General features: G+C 42.4%; 1 protein-coding gene across 12 annotated transcripts in view; it reads left to right on the top strand.

Moving 5' to 3' along the window:
- Positions 1-336: 336 nt before the first annotated feature.
- LOC141148375 (uncharacterized) overlaps positions 337-24927 on the top strand; it is a 96243-nt gene continuing 71652 nt past the window's right edge. For 11 of the 12 annotated variants that reach the window (XM_073635806.1, XM_073635803.1, XM_073635799.1 and 8 more), the window contains exons 1-3: positions 4803-4905; positions 12682-12815; positions 15412-15706. In XM_073635806.1, the coding sequence (XP_073491907.1) occupies positions 12810-12815; positions 15412-15706 (301 nt within the window). In that variant the 5' untranslated portion in view covers positions 4803-4905; positions 12682-12809. Of the gene's footprint in view, positions 441-3421; positions 3561-4802; positions 4906-12681; positions 12816-15411; positions 15707-24927 lie in introns of those variants that run through there. The other variant, XM_073635795.1, reaches the window with a different exon arrangement.

Genomic DNA, 24927 nt, shown 5'->3' with positions numbered 1-24927 from the left:
ACACTAAGGAGACCCTGCTGGGAGAAAGTATTTCTCTTTATTCCACCACCCTAGAAAAAACAATTGTTTAAATATTGCAGGGGGAGAGGGTGGCACTCCAAGGGTAGATTTTTTCTGTTTCATGGAGTTGAGTTTTAATTTTTTTAACAGTTCCTCATACAGTAATAGATTTTACTGAAACCAAACTATGGAATGTGTGCTTGCTCTTAGAACTTCATTCCTTACACTATTTTCTGAATAAACCGGTGTCAGATGGCACACTTGTATGCATTATTTATTCCTTCTGCACTCGTATTGGCTGCAATGCGCGGGGAATTTCCCCGACACTGCTGAGTGAGCGGGAAATTCAAACTATCAGCAGAACAGGTAAGAGGTCCATAATTATAACTCAGGAGAAGTGAAACTGACAGTACAGAAGCCACGTCGTGTCTCAGAGGAAGGTGAGTACACAATCTGCTTTTCATAGCTACAAGTTAAAGTGCATGTAAATCCAAAAGTGTTTTTATTTTGTGTCGAGTGTAGAAGGACTGAAACCTATGTCAGGTTTTAATTGCTGTCTGTATCCCCACTGGGGAGATTCCCCCTCTCCATTTGTCCTGGTCACCATTGTTTCTGGAATAGAATGTTATGGGAAATCCAAAGTGTGCCACCAGAACAAAAATAAAGGGGAAATCTTCAATAAATCATTTTTTTCTGCTGACCAGTCAAAAGTTGGGTATACACTAGTAGAATGTTGAACGAAAATTCCTATAAAAATTCTCAGTTCATTTGATGGCTTGATGAATGTTGTTCAAAAGTAGATCAAAATGTTATTTATTTATTTTCACATTTGATTTTGGAACAATAAGGACGTTACTGACCGGAAACCACATATTCATTTGAATTTAAGTTTTTGTGCTCGTTCACAAGTTTTAAAGTTAAAGCGTATTTCCACTTTGGCAATTTAAGAAAACCTCGCTATATGTTCCTATTCACACTGCATATAAAAATATATATATATTTCTTACCTTTTAGATGTTTCAAAGAAGAAGGTGTGATTGATTTTAAGGCTTCATGTACACGGGACGTTTTTACAACCTCTCCTGAACGATTTAACTTGACAGATAGTAACCCACGTTTAAAACGTCTGTTTTGCCGTGTTTACATGCCGCGTTTTGCAGCGTTTTGCATTTAGAAGCGTTTTTTTAAAAAAAACGCCTCTAAAGGAAATGAGGCTAAACATGAGTTACCGTGTTTATCCGCGTTTTGCCACGTTTGGTGCTTGAAATGCCTCTAAACTCGGCCTCTGAACCCATTTTCTTTGCATTCCAAAAAAGGCCTCTAAACTCAACTGTCTAGAAATGATTATAAACGACCCTGTGTATATGGACTGATAAGAGAACAAAAAAATGTCCGTTAACCAGCAGCAGTGTACATGATGCCAAAGAATTTACCACACAGTGACCTGTACCTTACAATGCAGGAGGGCAGTTTCTAAATTGTTAACCCTTTGTTAGGATAAGCAGTATTCAAATCCATCTGAAAAGTGAAGAACTGTAAATATCCACAGTATCTTCCTAAACAAAAAATGTTACCAGCAATTAATTTTTTTTTAAAGGAGTTGTAAAGTCTCATGATTTTTCACCTTAATACATTCTATGCATTAAGGTGAAAAACCTTCTGTCATGCAGCTGCCCCCCCTCCCCCCCCTTACTTACCTGAACCCGATCGTTCCAGCAGTGAGAATGAGCCCAGTAGCTCCAGCTGCTGTCTTGGTCCTCATTTGATAGATTGGTTTCAATTAAAATACATGGGCTGCGACTTGACATGCAACTTAATGTATCCAAAGACGCATGACAAGTCGCACAAATCTAAATGGGGCCTTTGTAAATAGACCCCTTATAGTGACAGTGCAGAAATACCAACCATATACATGCAAAAAAAAGGGAAGAATCGGAATACAAAGAACACTTAGGGGTCTATGTAGAAAATGTTCATTGTATGGATGTGACAAATATCCACATATTTAGAATGAAAATCAATGTATTTTCTCCAATATATATATATATATATATATATATATATACATATATATATACGTATATATATGTATATATACATATATTATTTATATATATATATAGCCCCCTTATCAGCACCACCTAGTGGACCTAATGAGTTTTAACCTGATTGAGATATTTATGGGAAAAAATTATGGGCACTAAGTGATGCTGTTGATATGTTGATATAGAAACTACATATAAGAGAAAGTATGTAAATTTTCATTCGTATTCCCTGTACACACGATTGGACTTTCCGACGGAAAATGTGCGATCGGAGCTTGTTGTCGGAAATTCCGACAGTGTGTGGGCTCCATCGGACTTTTTCCATCGGAATTTCCGACACACAAAGTTTGAGAACAGGCTATAACATTTTCCGACAACAAAATCCGATCGTGTAAATTCTGATCGTGTGTGGACAACTCCGACACACAAAGTGCCATGCATGTTCAGAATCAAGCAGAAGAGTCGCACTGGCTATTGAACTTAATTTTTCGTGGCTCGTCGTACGTGTTGTACGTCACCGCGTTCTTGATGCTCGGAATTTCCGATAACTTTTTGTGACCGTGTTTATGCAAGACAAGTTTGAGCCAACATCCGTCGGTAAAAATCGGATGGATTTTGTTGTCGGAATGTCCGATCGTGTGTACAGGGCATAAATGTGTGGATGTTTGAGCTGGTGAGCCCAGGAACCACAGAGGGTGGATTAGCGGGGGGGTTGGCTATATAGCCACCTGGATCACTTTTACATGACAGCTCGGAGCTTATATCTGCTACTGCAGCCACAAGCTTCTTTTAAACCCTTCACTTTCTAGGTTTACGTAGTACATTCAGGGAGGTGAAGTGGTTAATGTGTTTTCTATATGTGCTTTGAGTTCCTCTTTAACATTAACAGGTTAACATGGAGTGATCTGTAGCAGTTAAGTTCATTTTAGCCTTCACTTTTGTCCTCATTCACATTGAATGAGGCTTTGAAATCGTGTGACTACATCTGAACTCGTACGATTTTGAAGCCACATTTTAGTGCGACATCGGGTACGACTTGAAAGACATCTGTGCAGCTTCATGCACAGATGTCTATTTAATTCGCCCCCAAAGTCACCAAAAGTACTACTTTTTGAAATCGGTGAGGCACCGCAAAGTCTGCGTTGCACCGATTGGGACAGTGCCATTGTCGGCAATAAGCTGCAATTTGTCTGGCATGTCAAATCGCGGCGATGTGAACCTGGGCTTACTGATTTCAGGCAGAGGATGGAGTCGGGTTCTCAGCTTTGGGTCCTGCTATAATCATATTATTACACAATGACAAGGACAGGGGGGGTGCATGCTACGCGTGACTCATCTTCATGTCTACTTTTCCTTGTTCCTATTGGCTGCAACAGTGAGAATCCCATGATACTGCTGGAGAAGCAGGAAATTTGAACCGTCAGCAGAACAGCAAACCAAATCTCTGAATTACCATCTCGGGATAAGGGACACCATCTGTACTGAAGTCAAATCACTCCCCTCATCTTATAGGGGGTAAGTGCTCAATCTGCACTTATAACTGCAATTTAAAGTGTATCTAACCCCAACAACAGAAATATCACATATTGCATCTTACAAGTCCTTAGATTTGGTGGCAGCATTTGTTTTTTTGTTTTTTTAATGCATAGTTAATTTTCAGGAAGTACAGAGAATATCAGTTGATTCTGCCATAAATGCTGGGTCCTTGATTAGGGTGTGCCCAGGCACACCCGACACTCACCCTGCACATGCCTATGGTCATAGCTCCCATATGTGTCATATGTCATATGTGTGCACTGAACAGATGCAGCAGTTAGATAAAAAATGGAAACGACTGGCTGGTCAGCAAGCGATTAAAAAAAAGGCGCCATGCCTCTTACTAAATACCTTGGATTGTCTACTTCCCAAAACTGGGTCATTTGGGGGTATTTGTACTGTCCTGACATTTTCAAAAATGAGATAGGCCGTCAGTACATCAGGATTGATTCTCAAATAAAATAGAATAGGTTGTAGATGAAGAGACACTAAGTGTCTCTTCATCTATAACCTACCTACACATATATATCTTGTATTTGTTTTATATAGAGCACTGGGATGTGGATACCACTAGAGACAAGCAGAATACATCACCCATCATGTGATACATCTCCCACTCAGCCACTCCTCTCTATGTAAACCTACCACACTATACAGACCTCCCTTTGTTTTCCAAGTCTCTGATGAAGTGGGAACCCCTCGAAACATGTCAACCTACCATTGAGAGTTTGCCCTTGCATGGGCTTAACTCATTTTAAATGAATATTTTGTAACCTAGTTTTAATAAATACCTAGTAATTCCTTTGTACTCATCTACTCTGTTTAGAATAAACTATATCATTTTGATCTGTGTGCTAGATCACACACCTTTTTCTTCTTTCTCACCTAAAGTGGGCATCCCATAACATCCCATCCCTATCCAAGTTGAAACCCCTAATAAAATATAAAAATAAAGCTACAGACTGTTCTCTGTCTCTGGGGTGCTTGTGAAGATCCTGTGTGCCTGGCTGTGCAGTAGTGGGGTATCCAGGTTATCAGCAGTCCCTACGAGGGTGTGCTACACATGTACGTGGGGTGGTCTGCAAGCGGTTAATATTGTTTTCAGTGCCATACACAGTAATACGTGGAAGCTTAGAATTCACTTAATATAATTAACAGCTCCATTTCTTACTGTACGGCTTTTGGATGTGTTGCAACAGATTTTTATTTCCTGAGGGTTTTGCAGGAAACCGAAACTATCAGCAGAACAGGTAAGAGCTTTGTGATTATAGCTCAGGAGAAGTGAAAGTAACAGTACAGAAGCCACGTCCACTCTCAGAGGAAGGTGAGTTGTCGTGAGTGTGTGTTTTAAAAATCGAATTGTGATAAATTTGGGGAATATGTAATTAGATAAAAAGGACGAGCTTGGCGAATTGTAAATGATTAACAAAAGGGTGGTGCCTGAATAATAAATATAGTTGAAAGACAGTGCCTCCAGCCGATCACGGCAATTAGTAAAAAGCTTAATAACAAGATGAATTTGTTCAGACACTCAATAGTACACCTCAACAATTTCCTGAGTTCTTTAAGCCTATGGTGATTTCTTACCAATATACAGTATCTCACGAAAGTGAGTACACCCCTCAAATTTTTGTAAATATTTTATTCTATCTTTTCATGTGACAACACTGAAGAAATGACACTTTGCTACAATGTAAAGTAGTGAGTGTACAGCTTGTATAACAATGTAAATTTGCTGTCCTCTCAAAAAAACTCAACACACAGCCATTAAAGCAGAACTCCGACCAAAGTTTTCTTTTCCATGTCCTTGTTGCTGATCTCCTATCTTCACCAAGATTGCCATCCATGTTCTTCTGTACTCTGTAGTTGCTCTGTAATAGGCTGCTGAACTTGCTGGAAAAAAAAACATTATTGCCTGCTGACTTCCTGTTTGTAAGACATTCATGCATTTATGCATTTATTTATCTATTGAATTTATATAACTCACGCACACTTATATACACATCATTAGTGTGTTTATCACATGAAATTTATGCAGTTTTTATGCAATTTTATGCACGTTTATGTTCTGTTGGCTATACTCTTTTTGAACTTATCTAATTTATTTATTTGAAGTGAGCTGTGCACTGATTGATATTTGATGGGGTATAGGGATGTTCTAAAAGCAAGTGAACCCTCGTATGATATCCTGCCTACAGTGTTCCTTCAAACCCATTCAGATCTGGAGACCATTCTGATGAAAGTTATGACACGCATACAAGACATGCAGTTCTCAGAATGATCTCCTCGATTTATTTCCGTGTTTCCACTTATATAACCCAAATGACATCACAGCAAAAGTTCAGCCCTTTCATTAATATATGGTAAAGATACAGACATACAGGATGTTTCATCTAGCAAGCAAGAGTGGAAATTACTGAGTACGTGTATAAAACAATATAACGCCCTATTTTCTCATATAGAAACTATCAACAGGAAAAGGCTAACAGGAAAGGGGCTAGCACATCATTTAAAAGAAGTCAGGCCATTTATAAGAAATTGAAACTTAACTTCTCATAAACGTCACATATACATATTATTCTAAAACGGATACAGTCTTTTAAAATGGTGGACAGCAAGCTAAAATATCCTTACAATCCCCTCCTAGATCATATTTGTATGATCTCACTTCCTTGTCACGATGGTGCAATCAGTCTTTTTCTGATAATACATACTAGAAGTGTGAGCATTTCTAGTGGAATTTCCTAAGTTAAAACACGTAGGATTATGGCTTTTACTAATAATGTGAAAGGTAATGGTATTATTTGTTCTTCTACTGATATTTATGAGATCAAGGGGAGTCTTTCCTTTAAAAAAAGGGGGGTGATATTCAAAGGCATGGCCATTAATGGTATCCTAACAGTGCCAGAGTGCAATTTGCTACAAATCCAACATTTCTGAAATCCTGATTTCTGAGTATAAGCATATTTAAATTTTAGCAAAAGCATTTTATCAGCAAAATTATCCTCAATGTCTCTCTTGTTTCTAACTTGTATCACTGTAATGTTCTCCTGTTTATGTGTGTTCCCACAAATACTTTTAATGGCACCCAAATCTTCAGGGTGGTAAATACAGTTAGTGATGATCCAAAAGGGTGGGAACACTATCAGGGTGATCAGGAACAGGAGGCAAAATGCTTTGCCAGAAGTCTGTGGTGAAATAAGTGAGGTCATCTTCTCTGGCCGGACCTCCTTTTCCAGGAACTCCTCCTTCATCTGCTTGGACTTCTGCTTGAGGGCCTCCTGTGTTTAGGATCTTCTTCCTGCTCTTGGGGCTTTGGGCAACCTTTTTCACTCCGCTGACATGGATCCAGGACTGGCAGTTTTCCACCAAGATAGCTGTTCTAGTCACTGCAACCGCTGTGGTAGGAGGTCCAAAGGGATACTCTTGCTTCTTATTTCTGTTCCGCTGTTGGACCACCACGGTGTCTCTCTCCTTGAAGAGGTGAGTAGCTTCCTGTGAAGAAAAAGGAGAGGTGCAAGCAACATTTTTTTGACTGTATCCAATGTTTCAACCAGTTTTCTTACATATTCTTCCTGTATTAAGTCTAAATCTCCCTTTTCTACCATTAAATGTGCTCTGGCCTATGGGGTGGTGAAAGGTCTACCCATCAAAACTTCAAAAAACTTATTTCTGCCAGGACTGCTGGGAGGACCTTTCTCCAGTTGGCAAAGGTTCCTCCTGTGGCCTTTCTTATCTTGTCTTTTATTGTTCTATTCATTCTTTCTACTATTCCTGAACTTGGAGGGTGGTAGGGAATGTGAAACTTCCATTCTATCTTGAGAGTTTTTACCAAGTCCTGGCAGACCCTGGCTATAAAAGCTGGACCGGTTGAGAACATGTCCACAATTATAAAAAGATATTCTTGTCTTTTGCCTAGTTTGGGCATGTGTGTGAGATCAGCCGTGACTTGTATACCTGCGTGGCCTATTCCGTGGTACTGTGAATGCACTTGCCGTTGGTATACATAATCCTGGAGATCTGCAAGTGACTGTTCAAATGGGGATAGGTCATGTATCAGCATAGCAATTTGGATGTCTGCTGTCTGTGAGATAGCAGCTTGTTTAGCAGCAAGGTCAGCCATTTTCCAATGGCTATCTCTGTCTGTTGGCCTGTGTGTGCTCTGCAGTGTACTATAGCCTAGAGCAAGAAATATCCACAAAAACATTCTGTGTGTCTGGTAGTGCTGTGGAAGATAAATCAGACCTGGGTGATGTGTCTTGGTGAATTAGGTTTATGCAGTCATGTTGTGGCACAACCTCATCCTGTTCTCCTTTTAATTCTAAAAGGGTGTTTAAAATTGGTGCTGGGCCTGCAGTGGGAGAAGCATATTTGATGTGCAGTTTTGGATTGGATCACCTCATATCCGCTCAACCTCTGAGTAGTATGTGCATTTTTCAACAAGATTGACACATTGTTGGTGATGTGAAGTGTGGTGTCGTGTCCCAAAGTGAAAGAAGTTGCCACCAACCACCATCGCAAAGGACGCTAGAGCTCTGAGTCAAGCGGGCATGCCCTGAACCTGCACTGGGACCATCTTTGAGAAAAAACTACAGGGCGCAGTCTACCACCGTGTTCCTGGGCCAGTACTCCCGCCATAGTTCTGCAATTTTCCCTGGCAAACAAGTGAAACATTTTGCCATATTCAAGGAGGCTGAGGCTCAGGCTGGTAACCATTGCACATTTCAACATGGCAAAAGCATTTAACATTTCATCAGACCATTTTACAGTATCAGACATTTCAGAGAGGGTTGCTTGTCTCAATATATTGTCATTGAAAGAGCAGTCAGGTATCCATTGGCGGCAGTAACCAATCATACCTAGGAAGGTGAGCATGTCCTTCCTGTTAAGTGGGCGGGGCAGACCCATCAGAGCCGCAGCTCTTTTGTGACTGACTCTTCTTTCTCCTTTTGTGAGCACAAATATTCAACTGTTTTTTTTAACATCATTGCAACTTTTTCTTAGACACTTTGTGACCACATACATGTAACTATTTCAATAAAGATAGGCTATCAGCTCGGCAGTCCTCCTCTGAAAAACTACAAATCAAAAAATCATCAACATACTACAACAGTACAGAACCATGAGGGGCAGTCCAGGGCCCAAGGGTGGCTTGGAGTACAGTGGCCGTGTCTCCTCGTCTACAGGGATGGAAAAAAAAAACATTCTTTAAATCAATCACAGTAAAATACTCTGCATCATAGGGTATGGCGGTAAGTATTGATGGCACATCAGGCACTATTGGGGCAATCGGTACCACTAGGCTATTGATGGCCCTTAGGTCTTGTACAAACCTATAGTCACCATTTGTCCTCTTTACCGAGTTAATGGGAGTTTTGTAGGGCGAGACAATTTCCCTTAAGATTCCTTTCTTTAAGAAATCCTCTTTTTCTTTGTCTTTTATCAGTCAACGTTTTTTGAAAATCAGTCATACTCTTTGTAGCCAAGTCTGTTATCTGCTGTCTCACAGTGAGTGCATATTTAGGGACAAGGTTACTGAGATAAGTCTGTATTAAAAGACTGTGCATTTCATCTTGAGTGTTAAGTCTGGCGTCTTGTGTCCAGACTTCTTGGAATCTCTTCCAAAATTCCAACACTGACTCTGATGATTTTTGTTTGCAAGCTACTGCAGTGGGGAGTGATGATTTGTTCCTTCTCTAACTCTTCCCACATAGTGTTCCTTCCATCAACAGTGTTTAGTGAATAAGCCTCTGCCTTGATGGTGGGTGCCTCTAAGACATTTATGGCAGGCACTTTGGTCCAATCCCAAGGGGAGGTAGTTCCCACCATACTGTCGGTAATGAGCCTTATGTCTTCTTGCGTGTAATTTCTACCCTTACAAGGTTTCTTTAAAGTGGTGTTCACCCTAAAAAAAAAAAAAGCATGAATGTGCCTAAAAAAAATTAAAAACATTTTTTTTTAACTTACCTCTAAATGCCTGTTGCTACGGGGTCCCTCGTAGTCTGCCTCTTTCAGTGCCTGGGCTGGTGACATCACTTCCCCTCGGCAGAGGAAGGGCTCAGCTTTGCTCCCTCCCTCTTGTCAATCATCTGGGACCCATTACAGGTCCCAGATGACTGAGCGGCCAATCACGGCGCGCGGCGCTGCTCGCGCATGCGCAGTGGGTGCCCAGCTGTGAAGCCACAGTCCGGTGCCCACAGTTGCAATGCTGGCGCCGCCGAACAGAGGGGGAGATGAGCGGGGCTTCGATCCCCCGCATCGCTGGACCCTGGGACAGGTAAGGGTCCAATAAAAAGTCAGCAGCTGCAGTATTTGTAGCTGCTGACTTTTAACTTTTTTTTTTTTTTTTTCATGGGAACTCCTCTTTAAATAAGCTATAGCTCCCAAAGCTGACGTTGTGGGTTTGGGGCAGTGTTTAATAATACGATTTATGTCTTCAATATAGGTTTCATTACCATAACGTCGCCCACAGTCATGAAAGGAAAACTTTGCATAACTAACTGCGTACTTTTGTACTCTGACCCTCTACAGCATGTGCAGCCTCTGGGCACATGGTACAGGCATAGAGAAGGTTGATTTAACCCTTAATTTACCATCCCATGACTCTGCTAAACCCATCATGAACAATGTATGGGCTAGGATACTATAGGGAGCCTCGGTCCAGCCGATCTCCACAACATACATATTTATTTTTCTTTCTAATCATTCTAATTAGATACTGAGTCTCTTTTTTCTTTTCTTTTTCTTTCTTAGCAAAATGCCAATAAGCACTCCTTATGACCAGAGATTCCCCTAATCATAAGCAAGCTTTGTACGTTATTACTTTTCTTATATTTATAACCAAACAATTTTTATTTACATTTTTTTTTTTTTGCAGTGTGCCAACAGGTTCAAACAGTGCCTTCAATTGCGGTAGTACTAATGCCGCAAATAATTCCCCACTATCTATTACAGTCAGTGAGATATTAGTACTTGAACCCTGTTGGCAAAAAGCCAAGTGTCCAAATTTTGCACCTGACTTCCCCTTCGCAAGAGATGTCAGTAGCAAAAATAACTATTCAAATAGCATGTTTTAATCAAAAGTTAGCATCACCAATTTATGTATTACCTTAAGAAAGTGTTATTAACGCTCTACCCATATTTTAATTGGTAAAAATGTCCCTATTGTCACAATACTTCAAAGACCTGGAACAGACTTGATAAGTCTCTTCGAATAAGTGATATTACTCCCTGCACTGTCAATCCTTCTTGAAACACAAATTTGTTATGTAAATTAAACCTTAAAACTTAAACTCGTGGTTTGCCTTCTCTAAATAAGGGTCCCTTTCCTAGTTTAAAATGATAACCTCCCAGAACACTGGCTACAGGATATGTCTGAGGACCAGTATAACAGAATAACAAACCAGTAATACAAGCAGGACACTTTACTGTATTATATTTCTTTGGGCTTCTCAGAACTCCTTGGAAATATCTCAGATTTCCTTACACTGTCGTCACCCGAACTGACTTCTACCGAGGTTCATACATTTACATACATGTTTTTTACACTACACCTTCTATTAATCCCATGTAGGGAAACAGTCACGGTAAAAGTCACGGTAAGAGAAATAATAATAATTAAATCAGACTCACCGGACTTAGACAGACTTAGATAATGATGGCCGCCCCACTTTCTGACACCAACTGATGGGGTGTAGGGATGTTCTAAAAGCAAGTGAACCCTCGTATGATATCCTGCCTAGAGTGTTCCTTCAAACCCATTCAGATCTGGAGACCATTCTGATGAAAGTAATGACACGCATACAAGACATCTTACTTCTCAGAATGATCTGCTCAATATATTTCCGTGTTTACACTTATATAACCAAAATGACATCACAACAAAAGTCCAACCCTTTCATTAATATATGGTAAAGATACAGACATACAAGCAAAAATAGAATATTAATAACTCATATAGAAACTAATAACAGGAAAAGGCTAACAGGAAAGGACTTCGTACATCATTTCGGGGAGATCAAACAATTTATAAGAAATTTAAACGTAACTTCTCATAGACGTCACATATACATATTATAAAATGGATACACATTTTTACAGGGGTGTATAGCTAAAATGGTGGACAGCAAGCTAAAATATCCCTTCAGGACCCATGCCGTTTGTCGAACTGATTTTCATCCATATTACCGGGACCCGACATTACATTAAAGCTGCAAGCAGTTTTAAATTACTTTTATTCCTTTAAAAATGTAATTTTGTGCAGGGACTGTTCTAAGCACGGGACACACGTGCCACTTTACAGGCATACTATAGACACCCCCCAGGTACGGTATATAAAGGAATATTTCACTTTTTTTTTCCACTTTAAGCATCATTAAAATCACTGCTCCCGAAAAAACGTTTGTTCTTAAAACTTTTTTTTCATTGATACATGTCCCCTGGGGCAGGACCTGGGTCCCCAAACCCTTTTTAGGACAATACTACGCATATCAGCCTTTAAAATTAGCACTTTTGATTTCAAACGTTCAAGTCCCATAGACTATAATGGGGTTCTAAAGTTTGCGTGAACTTTCAGTCCGTTCGCAGGTTCTGGTGAGAACCGAACCAGGGGGTGTTCGGCTCATGCCTACTGGTGAGCATTGAATCCACTTGTCGGTGATTGATCACTTGAACACTGTTTTGGACTTACATCCAGGAGTACAGTATTGCTGTTATTGGAACAAGCTTCCTTCAGTCCTTTTTCTTACTACATATTCTACCACACTGTATTTGTCCTTTTATATAAGTTATTATATGTCACATATGGTATAATTATCTGTACATGCTATAAGATTGGTGCTACACTACTGTTTTATATTTAAGAATACAGTCCTGAGTGGCTGCATTTCTGGGTTTAAGTAGGAGATCAGGGGGGCACTAATACTGTGGCTCAACCACCTACTTTTACAGCTTCCAGCCATCTGGGTGAATGAGCCCTTAAAGTGTATGTAAACCCAACATTTCATATTCCTGATTTGTGCCTGCTGTACCATGTACTTGTATGAGAAATGATCTTGTTCTTTTTGTATTGCTTCCTTTTTTCCTATTGGCTTCATGACAGTGAGAATTCCATGGTACTGCTGGTGGGAAATTAGAACCGTCAACAAGACCGCGAACAAAATCTCTGAATTTCCAGCTCAGGATAAGTGACACCATCTGTATAGCAGTTATATCACTCCAATCATCTCAATGGCGGTAAGCACTTAATATGCTCCTCACAACTACAATTTAATCCCAGAGAACGGAAATGTTGTACATTGCATCTTACTAGTCCACAGAATGGTGGTGGTGGCTGCATTCTTTGGTTTTTCAGGCAACGTTCATTTTCAGCGAGTATAGAAAATATCAATTGATCCTGCCAGAAATGCCATGTCCTTGTCACCTTCTGTGCACTGAACTGATATATGTTGAATATATCAATGTTATATTCCTTCCCAGCTATCTTTTTTGTAGCGTTATCTCTTCAGGAGCAGCTGGTATTTTGCCCAGGTCTTCCCAAACTTCAGTGTCGCAGCCAGGCACACAGTATTCCTGCAGCTAGGTGCACACACACTTCCACTCGTTTCTTCAATGGCCAGTCTAGGGGTTGTTATTTTTTTATTGTTTTTATTTTTGGAGAACTTGGATAGGGTTGGGGATAAGGTTAGGGAAGAGGTGGGACACTCTAGAAACAACAGCTATGTACACTGAGGACTTGGTTTCTCTCTTGAGCAAGCTTTAAACGAAGGCCAGGCTTGAAGCAAACAATAGACTTCATCTGTTAGCATAAGAGCAGTGTCCTTTCAGTAGAGTTAGAACTGGACAGGCTCTTCACGACCACCAGCCAGTGTGTCCCCTTTAATAGACCCAGAGCTGACTAAATGCACCAGAGAGGTAGCTAGAGCAAAATGGTCCCCAAGAATGGCTTTGCTGGGTGAAACCCCGTATGGGTACGTTTTACCCTTTAAGAGCCGCTGGGTGCAAGCACGTGCGCGCCCCCTGCTCAGCGGGTGACCCAATGTGCGTGGCTAGTGGGCGCATTCGTCGCTGGCTATCGGCGGTCGTGGGCATGAGAGCCAGCACGGGTATTTGTGTGTTTAAACACACAAATCCTGGTCCCCGAGATCCTACACAGTCTGTACTCACAAGGGCCAAGTACAGAATGGGACCTTCTTCCAATTTTCTTCCAAGCACTTTCCTGGAGTCCACAGACAATGTTAGACAGCTCCCCTCAGCCAGCTCCTTCCTAGCACCAGGGTCTCAGAATTCCATCTTCAGCACAGGATGTCTGGGGGAGAGCAGAGTGCCCCACTCAGGCTTGGACTCCTCCACTCTGGAACAAGACCCAGAGTTCAATGTGCCCCAAGAATATATGCAGCCACTCACTCCAACCTATGTGTGTGATTATATGTCAGTATTGCATTGTATATCCCTGTATGATGTGGTCGTTCAGGTGCTTATCTAATTGTTTTTTGAAACTATCGATGCCCCCCGCTGAGACCACCGCCTGTGGAAGTTGGGCATTTTTTTTTAGCTGCCCCTGAACTCTCCTCTATGTTATCTTATCAGTACATATACACGGGGTCCTTTATAGTTGTTTCTAGGCAGTTGAGTTTAGAAAATTTTTTTGGAAAGCAAAAAAATGCGTTCAGGACTGATGTTCAGAGGCATTTGAAACGGCAAACGCCTGTATCAGCTTACAAACGCTGTAACTTGCGTTTAGCCACATTTCGTTTACAGGCGTTTTTAATTTTTGACTTTGTGAGTTTAGGAATTACACAGATACAGAAAAATTACACTCAGCATACAGAACAAGAGAAGTGGTACTGTGCAGAGTCCATACATACAGAATAAGAACAGATACTGAGAATTACACCCGACATACAGGACAAGAGAAGTGGTACTGTGCAGAGTCCATACATACAGAATAAGAACAGATACTGAGAATTACACCCGACATACAGGACAAGAGAAGTGGTACTGTGCAGAGTCCATACATACAGAATAAGAACAGATACTGAGAATTACACCCGGGATACAGAACAAGAGAATTAGTACTGTGCAGAGTCCATACATACAGAATAAGAACAGATACTGAGAATCAGCTTCAGTTTTAGAGGAAATTAGGATTTTGTTTGTTATTGGCAACTATGGTTCCACTGTTACATTGTTAGGTTTAAAATAAAAAATAAATGTCCAATAAACTAAAAGCTAAACATTAATTAGATAAAAATCAGCATTCTCAGAAATCAAACCTGATCCAGAGGAAGACAAAAACTTTCAGTTCTCATTCATGTGGGAGGCTAGGGGCGGTAAAAGTCAGTTGAGCTGTTATTTTACTGCCCTCATACTGCTTACCTAAAGAAAAACATGCAGCCACTCGGGACTGTTCACACAGTGATGTGATGCTTTGCTTCCTGGTTGTGGCAAAAATGATACTCCTTGTCGTGACTGGGGGGGGGCAATATTTCTGCCAAAGTGAATGGGGCACACTATAACCACCCTACAACCACATGTAATGTAGGTGGTTGTGATGCAGTGGTGTAGGCTTTTTGGGGGATAAAACAGGCAGTGAGGAGGAGACATATCTCCTACAAGCCACCTTTCAACTCCATCATGGATGGCTTTTCAGAGGCACATGAAGGGCTGACGCTAGTGTAATCCTTAAGTTGTCCTTAAGAGTCCTTAAGTTGTGTATAAAATATCAGTATTCAGAGAAATTATTATGAATAATAATTTATTCTATGGTGACAATTTGACGCTGTTATTTTTAAATATTTTATTTTTATGTCTTTTTTTTTTTATTTGGCAGAGTTCAGCAACTACCAGCCTAAATATGAAAAATCAAGCAATAATAACAAAATATTTGAAACAGCTTTCAGCTGGAAAATGGAAGAAATTTAAGATGGCTCTTTGCAACCCAAACCATCCAGGTGAAGCTGAAGAAATTACGATGGAAAATCTGAAGGGTAAATCCATGGAGCGAGTTATTGAGGTAATCTTCACGTACTACAATGAAAACCTTGGGACAGAAAAAATCAAGAAGATTCTTAAAGATCTAAAGGAACATGATTTATGCCGTAACATGCACAGAAGACTCAGTGAAAGTGAGTAACATGCATTTCTACAGGATATTATATACATGTCCAACAATATATTCTGTATAAGGGTGATGATCACAAATCACTTCATCACAGCCATGATTCCAGTACAAAACTTATCAAAAATTTGGCTTGTTAAAGCTGGACTCCGGTCATTAACCCCCCACCCCCCTAGCTAATCACCATGTTAGTTTAAAGCGGAAGTAAACCCATCAATTTAACAGTTTCAAAAAACAGTGCATCTGCCGGAAATGTAACACTCTAATTGGTTGTCCTCTCAACCAAACTGTCAAACCTTCCAATGACTGGTGTCATAGCTGATCACATGTGCAGCATCATAGTAGTTGTAGATCAAACAGAGGCCAAGATCAAAGCTTTCTTGGCTGAAAACAATAGGAGGGTTTACTTCCACTTTGAATAAAAATCCTGATGTGAAAGCTCCTTTTGCTTATACTCTGTGGTCATGGGATGCTCCGGGTTCTAAGTATTCTATCTTCTTGATTGCAAAGTGGGAGGGTCCTTTTTCAAGTGTCTGCCTGTGTGACATGGACATTTCTTATTGGCTTTCCAGCAGATATAAGCTTAAAGCAAGTTCCGCAGTGGCCTAATATTAAAATTTATGGAAGGGAGGCCCCCTTCCAAAAATTAAAAGTCAGCAGCCACACTTACTGTAGCTGCTGAATTGTAATATTAGGACACTTACCTGTCCAGGAATCCAGTGATGTTAGCACCCCAGCCAATGTTTCTATCGGCTGTCAGGAGCTGCCAACGCCATTATCGGTAAGGGAATGCACTCTTTTACTGGCCCGGCAGCAGGGGAAGGAGGAACTTCTGACATACCTCACCGCAGCAAGGTCCGACAAGAGTGGGGACAGGGTACCTGTTTAAAAAAAGGTATCCGCTCCCCCCAAAAGGTGGCACCGGAGGGGGAAGGAGACAGATAAGTGGAAGTTCCACTTTTGGGTGGAACTCCGCTTTAAGGTTCAGTCCAAACACAGAGACAACAACACTCAAACATTTATCTGGCAGGAGCCAAATGGCAGGTATAATAGCAGTAATACTACCACTAATATACACTCACTGGCCACTTTATTGGTTACACCTTGCTACTCTGGGTTGGACCCCCTTTTGCCTTCATTCTTCGTGGCATAGATACAACAAGGTGTTGGAAACATTCCTCAGAGATTTTGGTCCATAGTGACATGATAACATCACACAGTTGCTGCAGATTTGTCGGCTAGACATCCTCACAGAGTCTACCTGTGTGTAATTTAATCTCAGTATAAATACAGCTGTTCTGTGAAGCCCTCAGTGGTTTGTTAGAGAACCTTAGTGAATAAACAACAGAATGAAGGCCAAGGAACACACCAGACAGGTCAGGGATAACATTGTGGAGAAGTTTAAAGGAGGGGGAGTGGGTACCTTGATTTGATAGGTACCCGCTCCCACTTACGAGAAAATCAGCCAGACGTTCTGCCCCTATTTTTTCCCCGTCACTGGGCCATGGTGCATGTGCAGTAGGTAACTGGCTGTGAAGCTGCAAGACTTCTCCCTTGGTTTACTGTAGCCAAGATGGTAAAGCCAGCACCCAAGAGCCGATTGAAAAATTGGCTGGGGTAAGGACAGCGCTGGATCCCTGGACAGGTAAGTGCCCTAATATTAAAAGTCAACAGATACAGTATTTTTAGCTGCTGACTTTAATTTGATCAGAGGGAGCCTGAAGCTCCACTTTATGTGATCTTTGTGGGGCATTCATTTTTTTTGGCAGTCTAACAATATCGTTCTTGTTATTTTGGCTTTTCATTTTTGAACAAAACATTCAAAGAAACACACCTGTAATGCCAGACAGCGCTTCTTAATTCTTCCCAGGGTCTGTCACAACTTATATCCATGAGGTTATCGGGCTACAAGGAAAATACCAAAAAAATAAAATCTTTAAATATAGCAAATGTTAGTTACATTCTCAAAAACACATTTTACTGTACATCTTCATAATGCATGCCCCGACACAAACAAACACCTGACAATGGTTTGACTCCATCTCTACTGTCTTCCAAAAATAATGCTGGTCTTTCCTTTTTCTTACACTTTGCTTAAAAGGGTTCTAAATGCAGATTTTTTTACATTTAGCAATTCTATACCTGAAAGGCAAAAAAAAACATCTGTGCATCAACCACCCCTCCTCCCAATCCCCACAAAATATTTACCTGAGACCCATCTCAATCCAGCAGTGTGCACAATAGCAGTGCCAATACCAGGCTCTCTCTATTCTCATTGGCTCAGAGACAGCTGTGTGAGCCATTGACTGCTGCTGCCATGAGTGTTATCAGGGGACCCCAGAAGGGGTGATGGAGGTGGTTTGTGCAAAACAATGACCCAGAGCAGATATCTATAATATGTTTATCATAAAAAAAAAAATTAGTTAAACTCTCATTGCAAGATGAAACTTGCTAGCATGTTGACTATAGAGTGGCTTCAGGGACTACAACCCTTCTCATATTTGGCTTGCTATCTGGCTTCTGATGAGGGAGACAAATCATACATATTTGTTAGTTTACAACCAAACACATTAGCTGCGTTACAACAATACCCATGAATGAGTACGTACATGTAAAATATCGAGTCACCAGTTAAGTTTGGGTGGCATGTCCAGCCTCAGTGCTGTGGCCAGGGGCGGACTGACAACTCATGGGGCCCCCGGGCAATAGGAGATCCTGGGGCCCCCTGTCCCCGCTCATGTGTTCCCACCCACACTCAAGCCACACCCACACAAATTCCCACCTACATTTTGCACTGCCCACACTACATGCGTTCGTCACAGAATTACATTAAAGAAAGTGCAACAACGGTACATTTCCAAAATTAAAGTGATTGTAAAGGCTCTTTTTTTTTTTTTTAAATAACAAACATATCATACTTCCCTCCACTGTGCAGCTCGTTTTGCACAGAGTGGCCCTGAACCTGGTCTTCTGGGGGTGGCTCTCGCGGCTCCTCCCCACATCAGATAACTCCCTAGGAGAAGCGCTCTCCTGGGGGAGGGGGGGGGGTTACCTTTCAGGTGCGCTCCCATGTCCAGCATTTGCGTCTATAGACACATGTTTACATACATGTGCTCATCCTACATAAAGCTTTTCATATAGAGCATGTGCGGGGATCATGGGGGTGCTTTACATTTTTTTTTAATTATTATTATTTACTTTATATAATTTTCACTGACCACCAATGTAAAGAACATTCTTCTCACTGATCACCAATGTAAGGAACATTCTTCTCACTGATCACCAATGTAAGGGACATTCTTCTCACTGATCACCAATGTAAGGAACATTCTTCTCACTGATCACCAATGTAAGGAACATTCTCCCCACTGATCACCAATGTAAGGAACATTCTTCTCACTGATCACCAATGTAAGGGGCATTCTTCCCACTGATCACCAATGTAAGGGACATTCTTCCCACTGACCACCAATGTAAGGGACATTCTTCTCACTGACCACCAATGTAAGGATCATTCTTCTCACTGATCACCAATGTAAGGAACATTCTTCTCACTGATCACCAATGTAAGGGGCATTCTTCCCACTGATCACCAATGTAAGGGACATTCTTCCCACTGACCACCAATGTAAGGGACATTCTTCTCACTGACCACCAATGTAAGGAACATTCTTCCCACTGATCACCAATGTAAGGATCATTCTTCTCACTGATCACCAATGTAAGGAACATTCTTCCCACTGATCACCAATGTAAGGAACATTCTTCCCACTGACCACCAATGTAAGGGACATTCTTCTCACTGACCACCAATGTAAGGATCATTCTTCTCACTGATCACCAATGTAAGGAACATTCTTCCCACTGATCACCAATGTAAGGATCATTCTTCTCACTGACCACCAATGTAAGGAACATTCTTCCCACTGACCACCAATGTAAGGATCATTCTTCTCACTGATCACCAATGTAAGGAACATTCTTCTCACTGATCACCAATGTAAGGAACATTCTTCTCACTGATCACCAATGTAAGGAACATTCTTCTCACTGATCACCAATGTAAGGGACATTCTTCCCACTGACCATCAATGTAAGGAGCATTCTTCTCACTGACCACCAATGTAAGGGACATTCTTCCCACTGACCACCAATGTAAGGATCATTCTTCTCACTGATCACCAATGTAAGGAACATTCTTCCCACTGACTATCAATGTAAGGAGCATTCTTCTCACTGATCACCAATGTAAGGAACATTCTTCCCACTGACCACCAATGTAAGGAACATTCTTCTCACTGACCACCAATGTAAGGAACATTCTTCCCACTGACCACCAATGTAAGGAGCATTCTTCTCACTGATCACCAATGTAAGGAACATTCTTCCCACTGACCACCAATGTAAGGAACATTCTTCCCACTGACCACCAATGTAAGGAACATTCTTCCCACTGACCACCAATGTAAGGATCATTCTTCTCACTGATCACCAATGTAAGGAACATTCTTCCCACTGACCACCAATGTAAGGAGCATTCTTCCCACTGATCACCAATGTAAGGAACATTCTTCCCACTGACCACCAATGTAAGGATCATTCTTCTCACTGATCACCAATGTAAGGAACATTCTTCCCACTGACCATCAATGTAAGGAGCATTCTTCTCACTGACCACCAATGTAAGGAACATTCTTCCCACTGACCACCAATGTAAGGAACATTCTTCCCACTGACCACCAATGTAAGGAACATTCTTCCCACTGACCACCAATGTAAGGAACATTCTTCCCACTGATCACCAATGTAAGGAACATTCTTCCCACTGACCACCAATGTAAGGAACATTCTTCCCACTGATCACCAATGTAAGGAACATTCTTCTCACTGACCACCAATGTAAGGAACATTCTTCTCACTGATCCCAATGTAAGGAACATTCATCCCACTGATCACCAATGTAAGGAACATTCTTCTCACTGACCATCAATGTAAGGAACTTTCTTCTCACTGACCACCAATGTAAGGAACTTTCTTCCCACTGACCACCAATGTAAGGAACTTTCTTCTCACTGACCACCAATGTAAGGAACTTTCTTCCCACTGACCACCAATGTAAGGAACTTTCTTCTCACTGACCACCAATGTAAGGAACATTCTTCTCACTGACCACCAATGTAAGGAACTTTCTTCCCACTGACCACCAATGTAAGGAACATTCTTCTCACTGACCACCAATGTAAGGAACTTTCTTCCCACTGACCACCAATGTAAGGAACATTCTTCCCACTGACCACCAATGTAAGGAACATTCTTCTCACTGATCACCAATGTAAGGAACATTCTTCCCACTGATCACCAATGTAAGGAACATTCTTCTCACTGACCACCAATGTAAGGAACTTTCTTCCCACTGATCACCAATGTAAGGAACATTCTTCTCACTGACCACCAATGTAAGGAACATTCTTCCCACTGATCACCAATGTAAGGAACATTCTTCTCACTGATCCCAATGTAAGGAACATTCTTCCCACTGACCACCAATGTAAGGAACATTCTTCTCACTGACCACCAATGTAAGGAGCATTCTTCTCACTGACCACCAATGTAAGGAACATTCTTCCCACTGATCACCAATGTAAGGAACTTTCTTCCCACTGACCACCAATGTAAGGAACATTCTTCCCACTGATCACCAATGTAAGGAACATTCTTCTTACTGACCACCAATGTAAGGAACTTTCCTCCCACTGACCACCAATGTAAGGAACATTCTTCTTACTGACCACCAATGTAAGGAACTTTCCTCCCACTGACCACCAATGTAAGGAACATTCTTCTCACTGACCACCAATGTAAGGAACATTCATAGTGTACAGATTTTAGTGATATATATATAATAAACGCACTTAGCCCAGGTTCACACTGACAGCGGGAATGAAAGTGTGTGAGTTCAGCTAAACTCGCACAATTTCATACCCACATATCAGTGCGAGTTTGGCAGCGATTTCAGAGACATCTGTGCGGGTTGCTGCACAGATGTCTATGGAAATCGCACCCAGAAGTCACCAAAAGTTGTACAGAAACTACTTTTGGGAATCAGTGCGGTGCCACAAATGTGGCATCGCACTGATTCGGGTAGTGCCATTGCCGGCGATTGCCGCTGATTTGCCATGCGATTTGCCATGTCAAATCGCATGGCAAATTGCTTCAATGTGAACAAGGTATAAGTGCTATTCCCTATATATAACACTGATATCTATACACTGAGTGCACTGAGTGGCATTCAATGTACCAGATGTCAGTGTGCACTAGTGAATAGCACCTGCCACCTGGTAAATAGGCACAGCACAGGGCAAGAATGAAGTGGAACACTCAGCAGCATGGCTCTCTCGTTTACAACACACATGATAATACACTAACTGGCAACTGCTCTCCTCTTTGTCATTATCACACTGACCTGCTGCTGCACACAAGGCAGGTCAGTGTGGGTTCCTTTGGGAAAGGGAAATTCTTCTCTCCAGATGACTTCACTCAGCCTGTGCGGCGCGCTCTGCTGCCTCCAGCTTCTTTACCGGTCCCCCGCGCCAGTGACGAATGGCCCGCCCCTCGGCTGAATTCCCCAGGGGGAGAGGTGGCCAGAGCGCCTGTCATTAAAATCATCCCCGAACGGCTGACGGCTCGCCTCTGAGCTGATGAATGATGCATCCTGGCCAGCTCTGCTTATATAGCCCCATCAACCAGAGGTAAAGGCTACACTTTACTGCTTCGGAAGGGGTATTTTTTTTCACATTATGCTGCGGGCACCTCCTGGGACAGACGGACTGAGCCGGCCCGGGCCCCCCCCACCACGGGGCCCTCGGACGGCGACCGACTGACCGAATGGTCAGTCCGCCCCTGGCTGTGGCTTGTGGGGACAGGCAACTGACGGACCTCTGGCTCCTCCTCAGAAGGCTCCCAGGGATCATTCCCTTCTAGGCACATGTTGTGTAGCAGGCAGCATGCAAGGATGATCCTAGAAGCCTTCTGAGGAGAATAGAGAAGCTCACCCCCCGGCCTGGCGAGGCACAAAAAACGGCTCCTGAGGAGCCCAAATGTGGCCTCCACAATGGCTCTGGTTTTATTTAATGCCTTATTATATTGGCGCACTGCCTGGCCTTGGGAGTTGTGGACTGAGGGGTAGTAGATGGGAGCCATTAGCCAGGTCAGCTGTGGGTAACCAGCATCCCCTAGAAAAGGAAAGAAAAGATTATTACTTTCTAGGTCTAAATGCTAGCTTACAAACTAAGTGAGAAAATGTGAAACTGCGCTAATAAAAACAGACTGATATAGATGACAATTGACCATCATAAGGTGCAAAAAAACAATGTGAATATATAGAGCATATATATAGTTGCTCATAAAAAATATGCATTCAATACATGTGCAAAAGTGCATATTCACGCTGTGGGCGGAGCGAAGCAACGTGTTCGCGTTATCCCCTATCGCTGTGGCTACCAGCAGGACGGGCTGTCTGAGGGTATCCGGCCGGTGCCCCAGACTTCTCTTCACTTCATTCAGTGTTATTTTACATGTGAGTGTTTATATATATTTTATTTAATAAAACCAAAGGATTTTACACTATTCGGAGCTCTCTTTCCATTTATGGCTTTCCGTGCTGAGGGTTTGCTGCCCCGCTACTGATCCATGTGCTATCAAGGCCCCCAACGTTTCAACACAGCGGAGCTGTCTTATTTTTTGATGGTGGTCCGGAGTGATTATTCCTTAACAGCTTACCCAGACCCTCTGTAGTGGGGGGTCATGGGTCTCTAGTAAGCAGGCTGTTTTTATATTTGGTGACGGTGGATCTGACACTTCAAATGTAATCATTAACAAACTTTCAACACTCATCAGCACTTGGGTGGTCATCGCATTCATTTTATGGACTTTTAATATGTCTTAAAACTTGCACTGATGCACATGAATATGCACTTTTGCACATGTATTGAATGCATATTTTTTATGAGCAACTATATATGCTCTATATATTCACATTGTTTTTTTGCACCTTATGATGGTCAATTGTCATCTATATCAGTCTGTTTTTATTAGCGCAGTTTCACATTTTCTCACTTGGTTTAATTTATGTTTGTGTTACACATTGCAGCTTTATAATTTGTTTATATATTTACCTATGCGCAGTTTTACCTTTTTCCTTTTAGCTTACAAACTACCCCAGTGCTGTATTTTGGCCTAGGCCAACAAGGCCCAGGCCTAATGCCCCCCCCCACGAACCCCCCCTTCCCCTCCTCCCTCACGCAGGGCCGCACAGCTGAATCCCGGAGCTCAGTGCCACAACAAGCTCCGGCACTGAGCTCTGGTAATTGGTCAAACAGGGATGTGCTAGCCGCTCTGCCCCGGAGCCCCGCAGTGTCAATTAGCTTTCCGGAGCAGCCGTCCCTCTCTCTCCACTGACATCTGCACACAATCCTCGGCTTCTTCTCCCCCTCGGCTCCAATGTTCCTGTGTACACAGCCAGGAGGAGGAGGAGCCGAGGAAGGATACCACTTCAGTGAGAGAGCCGCGCTGCTAGTCTGCGGTCTGTGTACTGTATACAGTCAGAGGGGGACACGGTAACCAGAAGGAGGATAGGCAAATAACAGGTGCACACATGGAGTGCACTCCAAAGCACTGCCCAGCACATATTCCGTTACCCCCTCTCCCCCCAAACTAAAAGATGTTGTGTCCCCTTCCCGTGGTGTTCTTCTGTCCTGATTCTGTGGCTTCCCTCTGTCCCCTCCCCACAGCGTCCCTCTGTCCTCTTCCCACAGCGTCCCTCTGTCTCTTCCCCACGGCATCCCTCTGTCTCCTCCCCACGGTGTCCCTCTGTCTCCTCCCCACGGCGTCCCTCTGTCTCTTCCCCACGGCGTCCCTCTGTCTCCTCCCCACGGCGTCCCTCTGTCTCCTCCCCACGGCATCCCTCTGTCTCCTCCCCACGGTGTCCCTCTGTCTCCTCCCCACAGCATCCCTCTGTTCTCTTCCCACTGTGTCCCTCTGTCCTCTTCCCATGGCATCCCTCTGTTCTGATCCCATGGCATCCCTCTATCCTCTCCCCATGGTGTCCCTCTGTCCTGATCCCACAGCGTCCCTCTGCCCTCTTCCCTCTTCCCGTGGCATCCCTCTGTCCCCTCCCCATGGCGTCCCTCTGTCCTCTTCCCACGGCGTCGCTCTGTCCTCTTCCCATGG

The sequence above is a fragment of the Aquarana catesbeiana genome, linkage group LG06 (genome assembly GCF_042186555.1).
Source record: "Aquarana catesbeiana isolate 2022-GZ linkage group LG06, ASM4218655v1, whole genome shotgun sequence".
NCBI classification, from domain to species: Eukaryota; Metazoa; Chordata; class Amphibia; order Anura; family Ranidae; genus Aquarana; species Aquarana catesbeiana.
The sequence above is the reverse complement of the archived record's forward strand: the minus strand, read 5'-3'. Positions and strand labels throughout refer to the sequence as shown.